Source organism: Desmodus rotundus, chromosome X (genome assembly GCF_022682495.2).
Source record: "Desmodus rotundus isolate HL8 chromosome X, HLdesRot8A.1, whole genome shotgun sequence".
In the NCBI taxonomy this organism is placed as follows: Eukaryota; Metazoa; Chordata; class Mammalia; order Chiroptera; family Phyllostomidae; genus Desmodus; species Desmodus rotundus.
Window position 1 is genome coordinate 98,602,143 of NC_071400.1, and position 20,197 is coordinate 98,622,339.

Sequence of the window (20,197 nt, forward strand, 5' to 3'; positions counted from 1 at the left end):
AGGGGTGGGGAGGGGTCAAGGGGGAGCACGTAGAGGGTGCTGGGGCAGGAAACTATTCCACGGGATACTGTAAGAATGGGCATAAGTCATTACATGTTTGTCTGAACCCGTGGGATCTACCACCCCAGGAAGAGCAGCCCCTAATGTCAAGTCCGGACCGTGGGGGGTAACGAGGTCTCACGTACGTTCATGCCTGTAGCCGGTGCACCGTCGGGGGATGTTCGTCCTGGGCCAGCTGTGCCGGGCGGCTTGGGGGCTTACGTGGGGGCTCTCTGAACCTTCCTCTCAATTTTGCTAATACGGCTGTAAATCTTTTGTCTAAAACAGAACATTTTTTAGAAACTGAAATTTTCAATTTAAAAACACTTACCCTTCGAAGTTTCTTTACTAGTGGTTAGTTTTGTAGATGTTAACTTTTAACATCTTGCATGTGCTTTTCGCACTCAGAGAGGTCTGTTCCCCTCTGATGTGGGCAAAGAGGAGAAGCTGAATTTTTAACTGAAATGTGAAATCCTGGGCAGACGCTGTGTGAGGAGGGAATTCTAGGTGTTGAATTCTAGGTCCTGTGTTCGTGTGTGAACACACCCCTGAGTTCCAGGTGCTGGGTGCTTCTAATCCTGCAGGTAACACCTTTTTCTGGGAACTGACTTTCTTTTTCTTTTCTTTTCTTTTTTTTTTTTTTGCAGAGCAGTTTTTCCCAGGGTTATTGCTCTTTGTCTGCTATCACATTGAATTCATCATGTTTTCTCAAGCGATCTCTCATTAAAACAGGCTCCGTTTTGAAGTTCATACTGAAACCCCTCAGAAGCATGATGGATGAGCTGGAATACTACATACGCCAGGGTTTAATAGACTCTCAGGTGCTCTGTTTTAGTGTGATTAATTATTCTGCCCTCTCTAATGAGGAGCACATAAATCAGCCCCGTGAAAAAGCATGTGCCACAAGGAAACAGTGTGACAAGCACCCAGCACTCAGTGAGGCCGGCTACAATGGAAAAAAGCCCCATGCAGTTCTAGTAATTCTTTTACCTGCTTAGATTTCCCCCCAAAACACAAGAAACTCAGCTAAATCTTGGCTCTTCCAGCTTTTGTGCAGGTGGCAGACTTTGCTCTGACGTTAACATGGGATTTGTTGAGTGCGTCCCAAAATGTGCTATGACAATATTCCGCACCAGTGTGATGGAAAAATAAAAGTTTTCATTTATGGGGCCTTGTCCATGGTTCAAGGAGAACATTTTTCAGTGGCCGGTAGTCGCAATAGAGACAGTGGCCGGTTTCTGGTGTGTGGAGTTCTATGCTTCGTAGCTACTGTTCACGCGCGTGAGTCATTAGCTGCGTGATTTCACATTAATCTCTGACCTCTGCTGGTCCGCGTGCCAGGATCCCGGCCTCGGCGAGTCTGGCGGGGGCAGCTTATCACGAATGACGGATCGCACCTCTCGAGGTTCCCAGCTGTCCGGAATCCACTTTGAGAACTCACAGGGGGCTTTGGGAGTGCCGTTCAAAGTCCACCTTGCTTTTTCCCCTCACTGCCTCCCAGAACAATAAATAGCGCCTTCCTTCAGCGGTTTTTTACAAAGATGCATGTAGGCTGGAGTGAAGCCAAGGCTGCTTGGAGACCCGGGGGGCGGGGCCTGGATTGCGCTGGATGCTGTGACCTTGAACTCTCTCTGCTCCCGAGCGTGGACTTGGCAGGTTCCGAAGCAGACATGGACTTGACGTGGTTGAAAATGACATACACCCCCACCAAAGATTATCATATTACTTGACCAAGAGGATCATGTTTTTCCATACCTGGAGCCCTGGGACATGCCCGGGAAGCAGGAGAAAGGACCCAGACGTGTGTGTCTGGGGCACCCCCAAGCTATGGCATGTCTCACAAGCTTCCAGGGATGCCCTGGCTGCACGGCCCACGTTGAGAGTGCTGCTGGAGCGTTAGGGACGCTTTAGGTTTCTCTCTGGTGCCTCCTCTGCTTGGTAAGATGTGCCGGCTCTAGCCATGACGTGTCCTGTGCTCTGCGTTCCGGCCCCAGCTTTCCTCCTCTGACCAGCCTTCCCCCACCCCAGCTTATGCAGTGCTTACTAAGGCTCACAGGCAGCCACGAGAGGAAGGTCAAGGACATGCCATTGAGGGTGTGGATGCAGGCTGGAGAGGACGCCACATACAGTAAGGAGGGATTGCTGGCCGCTGGGGAAGGGGGCACTGAGCTCGGCCGGCCCATCTCATCCTCACCGTCTGCTTCTCCCATGCTTCCTTGAGGGGGCCATTTTCTTTTTCAACCCCAAACTGGACGAACAGTTGGACATAAGGAGTGTGCGTTGCGGTTAGCAGCAGTTACGTCAGGCATTATGTCTAGCTTGGGTGTCGTGGGCTTTAGCCTAAGCGAGGCCATTTGGGGAGCCGGGGTTTTCTCTTTGACTACATCCTAACCCTTTGTATCCGACACCTCAGAGGGCTTTGGGGCCACAGGGACCCCAAGTCCCTCTGCGACCTCTTTCTAAACCCCTCCACTCTCCTCCCGGCTGCGGCTCCCTCCAGGTTGGGCCTGAGCCCAGGCTGTTGCTGGAGTTTCCTGGTCTCCTATAGGGATTTATGGGCTCTCAACTCAATTCCTACAGCTCGGCGTTGAGGAACCGCACTGACGTTGTGTCTTCATGGGTACTGCGCCTTTCGGAAGACCTCACACGACCCAGCAGCCACGTAGCCGTCAGGAACTTGTCTGAGAAGAGTTAGGAAACCCCATTCTTCTCATCTGAGAACGGAAGACATTAACTTTTCCAGGGCTCACACGCGATGGTGGATACGTAACCTGGAATGTGAAGAAGGGTCTTTGGCCCCCAAGCTGGACGAGCTCTCTCTCCCAACATTCTTCTTGTTGGAACCAGCAGTGTGCTTCTCTGCTGGGCGCCGCTGCTGTCCTGGTCGGCAAAGGCAGAATGTTGCCCTTGAACCACAACGAGCTCTCGGAATGCTCATGATCTAGAATTTTCCTCAGAATCTCATGTTGCTAGTATTGGCCGTGGCTTTCACATGGTACTCAAATCCACGACATTGAGGGACCCGGTGTGGCCACACAGCTCTGGGCCGGGTAATTCCGAGGTTTCCTGATCTCCCTGGATTCTTACAACCTCCCTCCTCACCCGTTCTTCCCTTCCCCTTCCCCTCCACCACCGCTCAGCATTTTTCAAAAAGTCCCCCAGGTCAAGTTCACATCCAGCATCTGGGTTGTGTACATCATCATATTGGTCCCGCCTTTGCGTATTGCGGAACCGAATCACCTTCCTTCCTAATATTCATACCGGATGGACTGCGTGTTGCGTTTCTCATTTGCTGTTGACCTTTTTCTTAGGCATTGCAACTGTTTTGGAGAGACTTCTTAGACGATTTCGTTAATAAAAACATAAAGTGTTAGCGGACAGAAAGTCTGAAAGTTAATAAGTCTTCCCCCGCCTTCATTCTTTCCTGGGTCGGAGAGGTTTGGGCAGCAATTCCGGGAGGGAAAGACCAGGGAGACAGATATCATGTGCCGGGAGATGGTACCCTCTCTCCCTCGGAAAGTTCCTTGTACCATAAGGCAATGACATGTCATTAGCGAGTCACATTGGTCTTGTTTTCAGCAAGAAGAGGGATTGAATGACCCTCCAGGGTCTTTGCTGATGTGTAATTACATGGTATCATCACGTCAGAATGCTGGAGTTTACAAACAGTCTGCGTGGGTATTCGGAGTCACACTGTGCTTCCCGTCTCTCGTCCTGGCGGAGGAGAACAGGCCCGGCCTTTCCCGGAATGAACCTGGTGCCTTCACAGAGAGGGGCTAACGGAGTGCCCGCGGATGCAAACCGTTGGCACAGAAGGTGACCAGGGGGGATTTAGAAGAAGGCCACATGGGCCTATGTGTCTGCCGTGAGTCACTGTGGAGAAGTCCGAATTCTAAGAGCCGTCACTACGTTTTGACATAATAATAAAGAAAGTGGCTTTTAATTACTCTGTGAACATCTTTAGCACATTACTCTGCCCAGGTAGAACCGACTGAACCCCACGTTAGCCATGGGGTCTGATGAAGTCACCCTTTCAGTGGCTGGCTATCTGCCTTTACTGTTTGCTAAAGTTTCTCCTGATTATTATTAGTCTAGTTTGTCCCTGCACAGAACATCGACCAGTGAAAACGGAACAGCCACAGCAACCATTAAGCAAAGGGAAGACCGCAGGAGATGCCTCAACACCGCCAGTCACAAAGCGTTACTGTAGCGAGTTTTACATCCGCAGCCCATCGTAATTCTAGTGCAGGGTGTCATTAAGAACTGTGTCAAGTTACGTGTTTAAATTGTTTTTCTGCCTCGCGCTCGCATTTTTGTCTGCTTCGATAATGGTTTTAATTCTTTACGGAAACTGTGGGATGGCCCGGCATGATTTTTTTTTTTTTTTTTTAGAAAATATTTCAGTTGTTTGGGACATAGCCTCACACTGAAGTTGCTTTTAAAAGCACCGATGAAAAAAATAGCAGAGATGCAAGTTGACACATAGTGAACGAACCTCTTTTGGTGGGTATCCTTGGAAGAAACAGTGGTTACTTTTAGGGACAATGTATCGCGTTGAAGCGAGGTTGTCTCTGGTTCTAAATCATCTTGGTGGAGGAGGAAGAGCTTGTGGGGACTTGGAATGAGGAGCTGTGTTCCTGGCTGGGCTGAAACCTGTGGACGCCCCAAGCTGTACGAGGAGACTCCACCTTCCCCTTCACCACTGGCCAGGGCGACTCTTCCCCGCAGCTGTCCCTCCCTGCCAAGGCTTGGTTAATTTCGTCAACTCGCTCAGCTTTTACAAGAAATGTGCCTCCATGGACTCTCCTTGATTGCAGCTTCCTCCTGGAAGCACGAGGCCCAGCGAACGGTTTCCGCAGGCTGCACGGCACATGGCGTGTGTTCCTGGGTTTTGAGATCTGAGCTCGGACTGCTCCTGGGTAGTGTTCTCAACCACGAGGGGGGCATTGGGGATGGAGCGTGGGGCACCGGAGCTGGGCAGCCATGCACTGTACCCACAGCCCCAGCGGGTCTTCTGTGTCCTGTTCAACTACCTCCCCATGGACTCGCGTCTCTTGGAAAATCATCTCAGTCCTGATTTCACTGGCGGGGAACGAAGGGCCCGAGAAACCCCGTCAGCCCAGCTGCACGTCAGTAGAAACTCTCTCTGCTCATGCCATGTCGAGATCACTGAATCGGATGCTGGGTTTGCTTTGGGTGTTTGTGGGGGAGGGAACCCCACGTGCCCCGGGGGCTTCCCTGCACCTTCTCACCAGAGACCCACTTTCTAGAAAGTATTTGTGCGAGGGACGCTCACCCAGAGTGAGTTCATTTTCATGCAGCTGTGGGGCGGCAGGGACGGTCCCCCAAACAAGGATGACGAGTGTCCGTATGGGACAGAAAGGGGGTATGTGGAGAGCCAGCGTGCCTTGCTGTGAGGTTTCATGGGTCTAAGAAGCCATGGCGAGAACATCCACGGTTATGCAGCCCTAAGGCATTTTTTAAAAATGGCAAAATGAGGATAATGGCTGAAGGGCGGTCTTCCGAGGAGAAAGGGCATCATTCATCTGCTCACAGCCGTGCTGTGCCTGTTTGCACAGTGCCCATCCTGTGGTCCGGGAGGGAGGTTTAGTGTTTTCTTCTCCTGTCATTTGCATTTTGCAGGATTGAAGGGAAAGGCAGGGAAGCCCCACAGGAAGGGACAGAACTGGGAGTGGGTGTGGTCGGTGAGGACCCACGGACACACAAGCCGCTCACTTGGATGCTCACGGTCATTCACGGCTACCGTGGCCCTTCCGGCAACACCTGCGCTCTGCCCGACCTCTCCCTTTCTGTCCTTCATCAGGACAGCGTCACCTCCCAGACAAGTGGGTGTGGGGGCTGGGGCCAGGCTCCTGCAGTGGTGGGAACGCGTGCCCAATTTGCAAGTGAAGGACCAATGCCACAGTGACGGGGTCTCAGCCTGCATCGGCCTGGGTCCCCTCGGTCTCTATGGACACTTGTGCAGGTCCCAGCTTGCCCAGGAGCAAGGCCGCAGTGGTGCTGTGCATAGCAGGCCCCCTATGGCTCCCGCCCCTCGTCCCCCCCCCCCCATCCTTTGTAGTAGCAGCCACTTAGGAGACCTTCGTTACTCCATGCAATGCTCTAACCTGCCTAAGGTGGGATTCTTTCTCCCACACGACTCACTTCTTCTGTCTTGGAATGTCGGGTTTTACGTGATCTTGTGGAGAGGGTGTGACGTCCTAGCATTTTCTCCTGGTACTATGAATTTTAAAATAGAACGTGGCTCAGAGAAAACGTCTGAACTCTTAGCTGCGGCAGGAGAGGAGGAGGACCTGGCAGGCCCTGCGGGGGAGGTGGCAGTTGGAAAGCCTAGGAGATGCCAGGACCCCCGGGTCCGTGGTGGGGCCCGCAGTTCTAAAGGGGCAGCAGGTGGGGAAAAAAACCCACCCTTGTCAGATGCTTTCCCACAAGGAGAAGGCACTAGCACGCTCCTGGTCCAAACTCACAGGCAAACGGTTCCCTATGTGGCACATTTCCTTGGGTGACTCTGGTTATATACGTCTATAAAATATAGTCAGCATGTTTGTGTCTTAAACAATTTGTATTCAATTCAGAATGCAGGGTTTTGTTCGGTTTCAGTGTTGGTGGGCCAGGTCTCTCGGACGTTTGTAAGATAGGGTTCTCCCCCAACCTCTAGGGCACAGACTGCTACCCTTACGAACCAGGCTGCAAGCAGACCTCACCTGAGCTCTGCCTTCTGCCTCCCCATCTCCCTACCCACAGCGGGGGGAGTGAAGCTCACCTGAGCTCCTCCTGCTGTCTCCCCCTCCTCCCCTCAAGCCACATCTTCCACAAAACCAGCCTGCGATGCCAAGAAGCTTGGGGACCGCTGCTATACCGTACAAACAGTGGACCTAACTCCCTGCAAGCTCCGCCCGGAGATGAAGAATTTGGCCACCTCCCTCGGTGTATTTCCTTCTTTTCAGCTCCTCACGACCTCAAGATGGAAGTTAAAATTCCCGTGTGTGACTCCCTATTCCATGTATGGGTTTTTTGATCCCTCGTGTGCGTTAAGTTCAAGGGGGAGCCAGTGGTGAGCAGGAGAGATACAAGTAGACTTGTGTCAGTGTCCAAGGTGATCACAGGCTGGGAGACAGATGATCACCAGGTAACAACAATAAAAAGGCAGTATTTCTCGTCAGCCGTGATAGAATGCTTTGGAAGGGAAGTGGGAGCTGCAAGAGTGTGCAACAAGGGCACCCGTGGTGGTCAGGGAAGGCTTCCTGGAGGAAGGGGCATTTGCAGTGCGTGAGAGTTGAGCTGGTAGAGGCAGAAGGGCTGGGTGCAGGGACAACACTGGCCAAGGGTCTTTATTCCCACGCAAGTTGCCAGGTGTGAAGAAGTGAAGCCGCCAGGGGTGTGCGAGGCCGCATTCCAGTGTGGCGGGGGCGGGGGAAGCCTATGGATGTGCTCACAGTCCAGGCCTTTTACTGAGAATGAGGCAGAACACTGGGAAGAAATCTTACTCAGGAGACAAAAATACACACACCTCACTTTGCCCCCTTCGAAGGAGCCTTTGCTTTGGAGCAGGAAAAACAGAGGTTCACAGAGACATGTAGCAGACATACCAGGAGTCCCCACACTCCCCGGACCGCCCTCACACGCATAAGGTCCCCACTATCAGCGTGTCCCCTGCAAAGGCACATTTGTCACCATGATGGACCTGCTCGGGCACATCCTTATCACCAGGGTCCATAGGTCACAGAGGGTCCCTCTTGCTGTGGTCCGTTCTGTGGGTCTGGACAGATGCATGCCGACAGGTACTCACCTGTGTCGCATTGCACAGAGCACTCACTGCCCCGAACAGCCTCTGTGCTCCATCTGTTCATGCCCCCCTCCCCAAACTCCGGCCACCGCTCTTCCCTTTATTGTCCCCATAGTTTTTCCTTTTCGGGAACATCACAGAGCTGGAACCCTACCACCTGGAGCCTTTTCAGGTTGGCCTCTCTCTCTTAAGTCATCTGCGTTTAAGGCTCCCGGCAAATTTTCAATGCAGTTTACAGTTGAGATGGTTACGAGCAAAGATTTTTTTTTTAAAGCATCTTTTGAGCCGTGGAAAGGGGTAGCTTCAACATTAGCCCCTTGGCTTCCTGTGTCGTTTAGCTGCTGTTGAACAAACGAGAAACTTCCGAGTGTACGGACAACAGAAAAGAACATCCTGGTAACAGGAAATGAAATCAAATATATTGTTCCACGCTTCCAAGATGCGAGGAAAATATTCTGAATTAATTTACATTTTAATGCCTGCTTTTATTTTGTAAGACTTACATTGGCATGAGAACAACGTAGTCCGTAGAGAGGAATAGCTAATTCTTTGTGGTTTTCCGGGGCTGAGTGGGAAAGGTGTGGTCTGTCATGGGTTTTCGGGAGTGGTTTCGGGGTCGAACCTCCGGTCCTGCGCTGGACAAGACTTTGGTGTTTTTCCAAAACTGCAAATCGATGACCCGTGTGACGTCTCCCCACCCACACCTGGGCAGCTTCAAAGAAAAGGGGGACCTGTTTTACTCCTCTGCCGTCTTTTCAGATCGCCGTGTCTAGATAACCACTTTTCCTTCATCTCTGTCCTCTCCTCCGGGGTGGCGTGTGACTGAATGAAGCATTTTCTCCATTCAGAGCTTTTGAAGAATTATTTTTGCTTTCTGGAGAAAAAAAATCAAAAGGCTTTTTGGAGGAACTTTGAACATGTCACGGAGACAGCGTGGGGGCAGGTGATGGAACTTGTATAAACTCTTTGAAAGGGGAATTGACGAGTGCTCACGTTTGATCTGGTAAAACCAATAAACTACACGATGTCATCCTGACGGACTTTCAAAAGCCCCGCTGTCTGATCCTTTCCGGCGGTCCCATCCCCGAGTCTAGAGGCAACAGCTTCCCTGCCTAATGCTGTTGCTTGGCCTCTTTATTTTGTTGGGTCGCCGCCAGAACAGGACGGTATTGCAAATACTGTTTTATTTTCGTTGTCGACTGGCTTACCTGGTGAAGGCTGTTGTCGTGTGAGCAAGAACTTCCCCTAGGGCGGGGGATGTTGAAACGGCTCTGATGTTTTGGTGCTGCTCACCTGCTCAGAGAGCATTGCAGGTAGGCAGTCTCAGCGGAGGGCGCACACCTGGCCGGAACGCGGCGGCTGGGGGTTTACAGACATCCGGGATGGCATTAGCCAGGCTTCTTAGAAATCCTTTGTGGGGAGGAATAGGGGGTAGGATGATGATAGATTAAGGCAAAAGCGTGAATAGCTGCAAAAGCTTAACAAGGGGAGGGGTTGTTTTAAGGAAAACAGGAAGCCTGAAACGCAAAGATGGACATGTTCTGGGGCGGGTGTGTGTGTGTGTGTGTGTGTGTGTATAGAAAACTTGTGCATGGAAAAACTGTGTTGCCCACTCTTCACTCACCTGGGCAAACAGGGAAAGGCTTGCTCCCCCCAGGGAGGAACATGCGATGGGCCCTTCTCAGCCTCGCTGCCAGGTTACCGAGAGTGGATGCGTGTTGTGCATCCGACCGGGACATTTGCAATGCGGGACGGCTCCCCCCGTGGATAAAAGCAGTAATAATTGCAAAGCAATGGACTTTCCCCCTCCCCTGACACGCCCTCTGTGTTCTGCTAAATGCTTTGCCTGGATTATCATTTTAATCTCCCCGAGCACCCTTGGACATGCTGTCTTCAGTCTTAACAGTCGGTGCCATCATAGTGAGTCATGTTTTGGGATGGCTTGCTGTTGCCGCAAATGTTTCTTTCGAAGGACGGGGCTTTCTGTCCCACGATTGGTGGGATGTTTGGCTGACAGTGAGCATACGTGGGTGTGGGTCTGCACTGATATTCACTCTCGGTAACTCAAAGCAGCTTTGGCAGGTCCCGCGGACGCGGGTTTCTTTGTGGGTTTGGAAGGTGTCTGAGCCCATGGGTGGGGGCGCCCTAGTTTCCCACGGGGTCCCTGCCGGCAGTCTTCACTGCTGCCTTCTCTCCGTGTTTGTTCTTGGGGCTCGGCCCTTTCACCCACTGTCTGGGGGAGCAGAAGGGTGTTACCCAGGTGAGCCCTGCAGAGAACTTCCCACAGCTCTCTCTGATTTTTAAACCTCTCACGTGAACTAAAAGAACTTTTTTCCAGTGATAAGTCATCACCCACTGCCACCTGCCTTCTACCCATGTCCCCAGCCTCCATTCCTATTCTCTGCACCCACCCACACGGATGTCCTGAGATGCGGGATTGGGGGCCCGCCTCTCACCTGTCCCTGCAAGGCTAGAGGCTGGGGCTGGCCCAGAGCCCCTGGAGACGCCCCCGGAGACACACCCTGTCCCCTGCGGCTGGCTGCAGCCACTGGCTTTGTGACTGTGCACGCTTCAGTCGGCCGGTCGGTCGACCCCCTGTGTGTTACCTGGAGATGGGGAACCGCACCCTGGGCCGGATGGAAGATGCTGATGGGGGTGCCTATGCCAGAGGCCAGCGCCAGCGCCAGGGAGGGGAGCGCCCAGTAGTGCAACAGCACGTTTTGGTAACCACACTATCGGAGGCACGCTACCCCTCGGTAGTATTTTTTGGCCATCACGCCCTTGGGGCCTGCAGTGCCTACTTCTACAGCCCAGTCACATGGCCCGGCTTTGAAGGACATCTGAGTCTGGCGCCAGCAGGAACCAGTCGGCGGCCAGTGTGGAACGTTCAGGCAGAGCGGAAACAGGGCCCCCTACCTCCTGGGCGGCACTGCAGTGGGGGAGCTCAGAGTTAGGTCAAAGGCAGCACAGCCCGGGGCAGCAGAGGGTGTGATATACCCGTGGACAGCAAAGCAGCCAACGCAGGGGCAATGAAGGCCCCTCGTTCCCCGCAGAGGCCCTGGTCGTCTGTCCAGGGGAAGAAAGCCTGGAAGGGAAAGGGCGGGGAAGCTGGCCCCACGGCTGGTTCTCAGAGCACGCAGCAGGACCGTGCGCCTTGCTTGCAACAGGGAGGCCCTGAGCACGCAACACGCCCGTGGAGGCAGGGTGTGCTCTGACAGACGTGCTCCCGGGACACCCCAGCAGGAGCCGGCACGCACAGGGCACGCACAGACACCCCGCGTGCAGAGAGCGGGAGGGTGGCTGTCACTACCAAGTGCTGCGGAGCTGCCGGCCGCTCCCAGCGTCCCCATGTGTGGCCCCTGCTCCGTGCCACTGTCCCCGTCTGTCTGCCCCAGCCCCCCGAGAACCTGCCCTTTGCTCCAAGCCAAGGGCTCCTTTTATGAACTGCGCAGCTGTGCGTTATACCCCCTTGCCACCGACACTTCAGGTCTGCCGATGATGGAGGCACATCCACGTCCTATCCAGCTGTGGCCCGAACCCGGCCGAATTCCACCTCAGAGGCAGACCTGCCCCAAATCCCACTTCCCCTCGTCCCCGACTCGCCCTGATCTCCCCCGGCCTCAGGCCTGCCCTATCTGCCGGAGGCACATGCTATGTCCAGAGAGGGCAGCTCGGTCGGGTGAGTAGGTTGGCACCAGGGGAGCTGAACTCGTTAAGTACGCCTGGATGCGTAGGTACGTGCAGCCATTCGGGGGAGTTAAGGCTGTACAGAGGCATGGGGACCACATGGTGGAGAGGTTGGATACCTCAGCTTTCCCATGGGCCTGACAGAACTCAGGCTCGCGGTCTTCCCCTGCAGAAGACAGCTGCTAACCCTGCCCGGTTGAGACCCATCCAGGGGTTTTGGGAATCCTGTGTCATTAAGCCATATTATTAGGGATGGGGCTTAGTAAGGTACATTATTGGAAGAGGAAGACTAATACGAGGCATCGCCACGCTGCGGAATCAGACAACAAACAGGAATGATCTACCAGCACTTGCGGCGATAGTGATGAAGCAAAAACACCCCACCACGTAGCGTAATGCAGAATGTTAGGAGGTGAAAGCAGCCAGGCACCGAAGGGCACGTATGGTGTGATTGCTTTGTGTGAAAGGCCCAGGGGAGGTGAGGCTAAGGAGCTGCAAAGCAGACCTGTGGCTGCCGGGGGCGGGAGGGTGGGGGACGGAATAGGCAGCAAGAGCTCGTGCGCACCACTTTCTGTCCGGCTTGACGGGAAGGTTAAAAACGACTGGCAGAGCATCACGTGGTCTTTTGAATATTCTAAAAGCCACTGAATTGTACCCTTTAAATAAGTGATTTGTATGCATGTGAGCTTTATCTCAATAAAGTTATTACAAATACGTTTTAAACATGCTATTATTTTAATTTTTTTTTTTTGTAACGCGAGAGATTTCTCCCTTTGCTCTACAGGCGGATACACCGAGGCACGGGCATAGTGAGTGCCTCGTTCCTGTCACTCGCCCAGTAAAAGGGAAGGAGAAGGCTTTTCCGGGGGCAGCGGAGTCCCAAGCTCAGGCTGCCCCTGCTGGGATGTGGGTAGCTCCCAGCCGGCTGGGTGCGTGCCGAGCACTCGCCAAAACTGCTCTGACAGGAAGGGGTGAGCGTGCCCTTCCCTGCCCTTGCCGAGCGAGCCAGCAGCGACGGCTCGCTCTTCCTCATGCACCGCTGGGAATCACTGTTCATTTACATCTCTTTGTTGGGTACATCGTGCGTGCGGTCTAGGGTAACGCCGGACTTCTATTAGCAACACATTTTGTAACAGAGGCGCTCGGGACAGCAACAGTGGTCTCCGGTTAAGGCGAATATTAAAAAAGTCTAGTCACGCCCGTAAATGTCTTTGCAGTTTTTCCTGAGAAAGAAGTTTCACGTGTCGATATTTCTGTTTCTTTTCGCAGAACAATGGTTCCCTGGTTTGGTGCCAGAATCACAAGCAGTGTTCGAAGGTATGTTCTTCATGACTCTTATGACTAATTTTTTTAAAACCTTTTAAATTTTGGAATAATTATAGAGTCACCAGCAACTGCAAAATTGCAGTACAGACAAATGGCGTGTATTCCTCACCCGGTCCCCAGCCGTGGCTGCCACGTGTCTGTTCCTCTGTGGCGTGGGATCACACGTGTAGGCTCCATGTCCGTTAGCGTGCCCACCCCTGCCGCCAGGGCGCCTACCGCCTCATTTCTCTCTTTACTCTGTGATGTTTTTCCTGAAAACGTTTAAGGAGAAAGCACCTTCTGGCTAGACCAGAAGATGTAATATATTTCACGTAGGCCTAAGTCATTTTGCATATAGTTTCCTGGTGTGTAAGAACTGCCGGTCAAATGATTTGATTCTTCAAGTGGACAGTCTCTTTGCCATTGGGACTAGGTCACGTTGCACAGATATCATCCACACTTGTCGTCATAATACACATGTATATTTTTAATAGCATCAACTTTGTACCTCACTCCCGAAACCTCCCAACATGGAGGCTCTCTGGTGGCACTCAAGAAGCAGGTTTTCATTACATTTCGTTATATAAATGAATGAGGTTTAAATTTGCTAAAGACAGTGGAGCAGTTTGGGGCCACAATCGTGTTTGGTGGCATTTCCTTGTATATATGACTTTTACACCTAAAACCGAAGCATGCCTGTATGTCATAGCCCAGATTTGATCTGAGCAAGACTCAGTGTTACAGGGGCATAACTATGAAGAACATTATTATTTTGAAAGGTCTGTCAAACGCATTGCCTCCAGGTAAATGAGCATAGAATAATATTCCTAAGCGTAACACGTTACTATAATGATCCATGCCCACATTCATGCGTGCCTTCTGTCATTTAATACACACACATGTTATTAAAAGTAGAGCGGAACTGTTGTATGATTGTGGGAAGTGTCATGCTGGTCTCAGTGTCCTGGTGGAATTCCCAGCTGTCCCACTCCCTCCTCCTGGGATACCCAGTGTCCCTGGTCCACAGTCCCTGCCCATTTGTCCCTCACTAGCCATGTGGGCGGTCAGCATGGGGATCGGGCGGAGACAGAGCCCGAATTCACATCACCTATTCCAGTCAGTTGTTACACTGTTGCATGTTATGGTCAGTTATTGTTGCTAATCTCTCACTGTGCTGAATTTATACATTATGTATAGAGAGAGAGCCTTCAGGCTGACTAGATTCTCTAAGCCGTGTGTTTCAGTTTTGTCTTCGTTGGGTGCTATGCAGACAATAATTGGTTGTGTCACTATCATTTCTCATTCAAACACCCCCTTTCTCCTCATCCCGTCCAAAAATGAATTGATCCTTTTTTAGCCACTTGCCATTTGACAGCAAGAGGCTCATGGGAACTAATTTCACTTGATTTGTTTAGTTTTCTTCCCTGCCTGGGTCTCTAGCTCTCTCCCCCGATGCCTTCAGCCCCTCGATGAACTGCGTTAAAAAAAAACCCATTAAGCACGTTGCAGCTCTGGGGACTGCGGATGGTTAAACCACATTTGTAACTGGCTGATCGAGGCTCACCCTGGAGACTGAGTTTTGCAGAAAAAAATCAATTCCTTTGGCCCGAAAGCAACCGCGCATCAATAACCCACAGCTAAGCGCAACAGAAACTTTGGAATAGGCTGCAAAGCCTATTTAAAAATAAAATCTGGGTGTGTTTAGTCCGCACCCTTGGGAAGGACATCACTGCGCACCTTTGCACGGAAGGACGATGTGTATTTGTTCTGAGCTTCATGAAGCACGGGTGGGCTTTCCCTCCGGGTCTGGAGGATAAAGGGCTCAGCGGGCAGTGGTGCTCAGCTCATTTCCTGGGCGAGGACATTTAGGCACAAACAGAGTGGGTGGTGGTCCTGGGCTCACTCAGCAAATGGGTAGAGGCACGCCGCTCCCTACACGGCACCGCAGAGAAATCAACAACCTGGGAAACTATTTTGAACCAATATGGGGACAGAAGATTAAAAAACAAAAACAGAAAGAACCAGAACAAAAACAAACAAAAACACCCAGAAATGACGTCGCCGGTACGGCTTTCTGCATACATGTTAAAAGATAAGGTTTATGGAGTATGTTACAGAAACCGCACACTTTCTGCCCACTTTTGGCTCCTCCCTGGGAAGCCTGACAGCTGCAACCTCCCTCTGGAATGTGATCTCATTTCCCCCCCTAACTGCCGCCTCCCGGAGCACTCTGCCCTCATCTCTCCCCCGGCCGAGTCCCTGAGGCTGCTGCGTCTCCCACCCTCCGAGGCCGCCCACGTGGCTGCTGGAAAGAGCCTGCTGTCCCCTAGGCTGAGCCCTGCTGCCTGCACCCTACACCTCGGGACCTCCTGTCTGCTCAGGGACAGCACTTCCCCGACGTGCCTTCTGACATCACCTTCCTGCCCGGGTACCTGTGGCCTCCTGCACCCCCATCTACGGAGCCACACCAGCCAGGGTGTTGGTGGCCTTCGAGCCCTTCTCCTGCTCGGCGGTGGTGGAAAGCAGATGGTGATGGGGTCTGCTCTTGTCCCTGCAAATGCAGACGAGTTGTGTCCCGAGCCGAGATGCTCGCCCCATGCACAGACCCTTCTCCACTGTCTGTCCACCTGTTCCAGCCTTGGAACGGGCCCCCGTTTATACTCCCTGGCTCTCTCCTTTGACCCAAATGGAAGCGCCTGCCTGCTCCTTGCTGTACGCCCTGAGTTAAACTGGATCTCTGAGCCACGCCTGCTTGTGTTTGCAGGGGAGCCGTGCATTTACTTCATAAAAACGCCTCATCCTTTGATGCGCTCGCTCCGTGACCTCTGAACCTGGCACCTCCTCATGGCACCCTGGTGGCACCCTGGGGAGCACGCACGCCCATCTGCCCCCTTTGGGGGTACTCACTCTGTCACTGGCTTGTCTCCCATTTGGTTTGGAGGGTACGTGTTGCAGAGCCATCACTCGGTGACCCAGGGCGAGGGGCTTTGATCTCGGTGGCAGTTTGGTGCCTGCAAGGCCTCTAGCTCCAAAGTCCTAGTCCGTTCCCAGGTTCTTCCGGAGCCGGCTGTAAGAGGTGAGGAGGGCCGGGGCGGCTCCTGCCCGCACATCTGGCCGGCTTCCCCGGACAGCTGCGAGATTTACGGGGTCAGGCTCGGATCTCCGAAACACAATCAAATGGGACTGGTCGTGACGGCTTTTGTGTTGGGCTAAACGCTCTCTGATGTATGTGGCGACAAGGGGAAATCCACCCTTAGACGCCAAAGAAAACCTGTCTTCAGGAGGAAAAGTGAAAACCCGTGGAAATGGGCTGTGTCGGACACCCTTTACTTCTCTCCAGTTCGAAGCAGCAACAGATGCTTTACATGTTTGAAGACACGGAAAGCCTGTTGTAAACCCTTCTGATGCTGGGACGATTGTCCCTGACGCTACGTCATCAATGTCAAGGACAAAGCTGATGCTTACCGAGGGTGTTTACTGTCCGCCACACGGACGTGCTGGGGCCATGGGCAGGAATTGCAGAGGCAGAACAGCCAGTGACTTGGAAAAGTACTTGTGGGTGCAAACTGACAGTGGTGTGCTGAATAAGATGCACCTCTGCCTGACGAGCCTGTAACCCCATGTCTCTACGTACCACCGTTCCAACTGCCCAGACAGCCTTTACTCCTTTGTGCTCACCAAGAGATGACGTCTCTCTTCAGGGAGCCGAGCACTTGAACTTGTTGGCCGTCTGTCTATATGTGATTGAAAGTCCAGCGGCCAGCAAGCTTGAGGGAGGACGTAGGGGTGCGACATGCTTGTCAAGGACTCTGGCCCTTGTCACGGTGCGGGGAAGTTTGCAGGCCCAGCATCTGTTGTATGAAGGGGTGGGGAGCACCGGAGAGCGGGATTTGAGATACACAGCAAAGAATGTTCAAGTGAGATGCAAAACCAACACCTGGTTTCCGAGCCTCATTTGCGGAGTGGGGAGGGAGGAAGGACTGCGCGCTGAGGGCTCCCAGCAGGGCCCCTTCTGGCAGGTGGATGGATGAGTGAATGATTGCAGCAGTCAGGGGCTTGCCGCCCCGCACCCTCCCCATCTGTCAGGGGCCCTGGAATGCAGCGGGCCCCGGTTCTAATCCCAGCCAGGGGCGCAGGCCGCACGCAGCCCAAATACCCTCACAGATCTGCCCTTGTTCTGCTGTCCTCCGTACAGTAGCCATCCTCTGCCCACCCGCTGCGAACTTTGACCAGAGCTGTCACGGGCTTTGGGGTGATCGTCAGCATGCGGTGGCTGGAACATCCCCGGGGCGCTTTTCGGCCAGAAACTAGCCGAGCTGCTTGCTGGTCAAACAGGCAGGCTTCCCACACAATCGCTGTTTAAGGGAAAGCACAGATTCTTATTTAGGTTTAAACCCAACCTGTGACGGATTAAAAGGCCAATGTGTTTCTCATTTTCCACATTCATTTTTACGGGTGTGAAAGACTTCCAGCTGCTGTAAAGTCCAGAGCACAGGCTTGTGGCGGGAGGGACGCCGCACCCCCCTGCAGGTCTCTGTCCTCACCCTTCCCGGATCTCTCCCTATCAACCTGTCTTTGCATCAGGCGAAAGCACAGGCAAACGAAGACACTTCTGAAGTTCACAGTCGAAGAAGGGCTCCTGAAGTTCGGCTTTAGACACGGAACTCGGTTTGCGCGTGTGAAAACATCTCGGTCAGGACGCATTACTTGCCGATGACGCCCTGACAGACGTTTGGAAGTTGTAAGGTGCTCGTCAGGAGGCCGCGGAGCGTGCATGGGTGCGGAGTGCCTGGGGTGGTGGCTGGCCCAAGACACCAAGGTCCACCGAAGGTGGAGGGCTGTGTGCTCTGCAGGAGGCAGACTGGGGTGTCAACAGCTGGGGGTGGCAGAATTTGGAGACATTGAACATGAGGTTGTACTGTGTTGCCCGACCTTACCCAAGGAAGGTCCCTGTCAAAAGATTCTCTCCCGGGGTGAAAACGCTCCCCGGAACACAGGGGGTCCCCACTTGCCTTTCTGTTTTCATCATTTCGACTCTGTCCTGTGGGCAATCCTTGACCTGGGGGTGAAGCCCAGCTGGCATACCTAATCCTACACAGGAGCCCTCTGACAAACCTCTTTGGGATGGCGAGGACTCACCTCCCAAACATTGTTTCTCTATGTTGTAAGGAGAGCAATTGGAAACATTGTTTCTCTATGTAGGGAGCAGTCCTTCCAGGAAAAGCCCAGCTAGGTTCCAATTCTAGCTCTGCTTTCCCTGGTTGCTATGTAACTTTCCTGATAAAAGGAATATAGGTCATTATTGTGAGCTAAAATAACTTTTCCTTTGTCAAGATCGTTACCTTTTACCCATTTTAATCAGAAGAACCTCTCTCCCCTTTACATAGTTACATTCAGCTACCCTGGTGTTTTTGCAACTAGTCTGGGTCAGAGAAGATCCTTGTAAGATCTGATGCCTGCAGCATGATGCTCTCGGGGTGAGGTGAAGAGAGAGAGAGAGAGAGTGTGTGTGTGTGTGTGGGGGGGGGGGGTGATGTCTGAACTGAGCATTTGTGGTAAGTGATTTCCCCCCCTGAATTATTGCCGCCGAGTACATGGGCTCTACCACTGAGGTTGTGTCTTCCGTTTTCTTCCGGTTGGAAGAGAACACGGCTCTTTCTATGGTGGACCCTCACCAACTATAGCCTTCGCCTCTGCTGCGTGTCTGCGTGGAGCTCACAGGACCCTTTCTATAGACACACGTCCTCCTTAGGATCTTCGTTTTCACGGTGGGTGGCAGAGCTACCGACAGCCCTACTGGCTGTGAAGTGACGGCGACCTGGCCACACAGCCGTGGCACTGGGACACTTGCCTTGGACGCCAGCATCGAAGTCCCGAGAGAAACAATATTGTTACGTGCCTGATGGACACATAGTTTCCAGACGCTCTCAGATCTGTGCCTGGATTACAAGACTCAACTATGGCCCCCAGAGAGAAACAATATTGTTACGTGCCTGATGGACACATAGTTTCCACACCCTCCCAGATCTGTGCCTGGATTACAAGACTCAACTATGTACTGTTACCAAGTGAACGTCACCCCCCAGGAGGAAATCCCGTGTTGCGGTAACGTGGGCGATACTCTCAGAAAGTGCTGCACACACCCAGGCTCTCAGGCACTTGCTGGGGTGTTGCTCCGTTGTGCCGTGCTGGGCCACATTTCGGGGGAAACGTGGGAAGATGCTCATTACCAATAATCGCGTTTCCCCCTTAGAATAGGCTGTTATAAAGGTCAAAGATAAAACAACCGATTCTCAACAAGGGAAACTAGCTTTACGCCTGACTCCCTGTATTGGTGCATTGTCCCAGGTTTTTTTTTTTTTAGGTTGATTTCCCTTTATCCCATTTCCCTCGCCCACTGAAGCTTTGCTTTGCGGCCGTATCATAGGAATCTTTGTAAACTGCCTTGACTCCCTTGACGAGGGAGACAGGCCATACATCAGCCCCGATGGGTTGTTTAGCTTCCCGAAGCATTTCATGCACAATTTCATGCTCAGCCGAGATGCGGCCATGAGACATCTGTATTCACAGCAGCCCTTGTCCAGCTGCAGAGTGAGGGCCGCGGCATGACCACACGCCGGCCAGCCAACAAGAGACTGTGGCTTAAACCGGGCAGAGCAGGCAGAGCGGGGCGAACTGGTCCGGCCGGGAAATGAGGTAAGTGGGACGAAGGTGAATAGCTTTTGTTCGTGCCCACCATTCGGAGCCAAAGGGGTTTGGCCCGGGCTTCACAGCTCTTAAGTCATAAATAGCAGGGGTCAGAGAATAGTCTTTAAAAGTAGACAATAAAGAAAGGAATTCTCTCATCGGGGCCTTTTCAGGGCCAGTGTGGGTGAGTTCATTTTCCATGTGTGACAGGGAAGGAATGAGTAAAGGCTACCCTTTGTAAAGACCTGTCTCTCTCTCTCTCTCTCTGTCTCTGTCTCTCTCTCTGTCTCTCTGTCTCCCCCTGTCTTGTTATGATTATGATTAGCAGCAAAGGTTTATGTTGTTTCTACACAGGACCTTGTCCGTCTGCCTTGGGAGTCTGTCCTGAAAATGTAAGCCTGCAGAAAGAGATGTGTGTGAGCCGGGGTGGCAGCCCGGTCACCGCCCCCTCCAGTGACATGGAGGGAACAGCAGTGAGCTTGTCCTTAGACCGAGGGCTCCGGTCACGCGGACCTGCGTCTTCACCTTTGCAGTCAGTGGGAGGCCAAGGCAGACTCGGGCAGGGGCAGCTTGCTGGTGGGTGGGGAAGTGGCATCCCGCCGCATCCCCTCAGTCAACCGCGTGTGCTGTGAGGAAGCCCAGGGGACTGAGTCGGGGTCAGCCTCCACACGG

General features: G+C 52.8%; 1 protein-coding gene across 1 annotated transcript in view; it reads left to right on the plus strand.

Moving 5' to 3' along the window:
• Positions 1-20,197, plus strand: part of ANOS1 (anosmin 1) — a 105,760-nt gene that overhangs the window by 14,293 nt on the left and 71,270 nt on the right. The window contains exon 2 of the mRNA XM_071220246.1: positions 12,803-12,850. Within this exon, the coding sequence (XP_071076347.1) occupies positions 12,803-12,850 (48 nt within the window). The remainder of the gene's footprint in view (positions 1-12,802; positions 12,851-20,197) is intronic.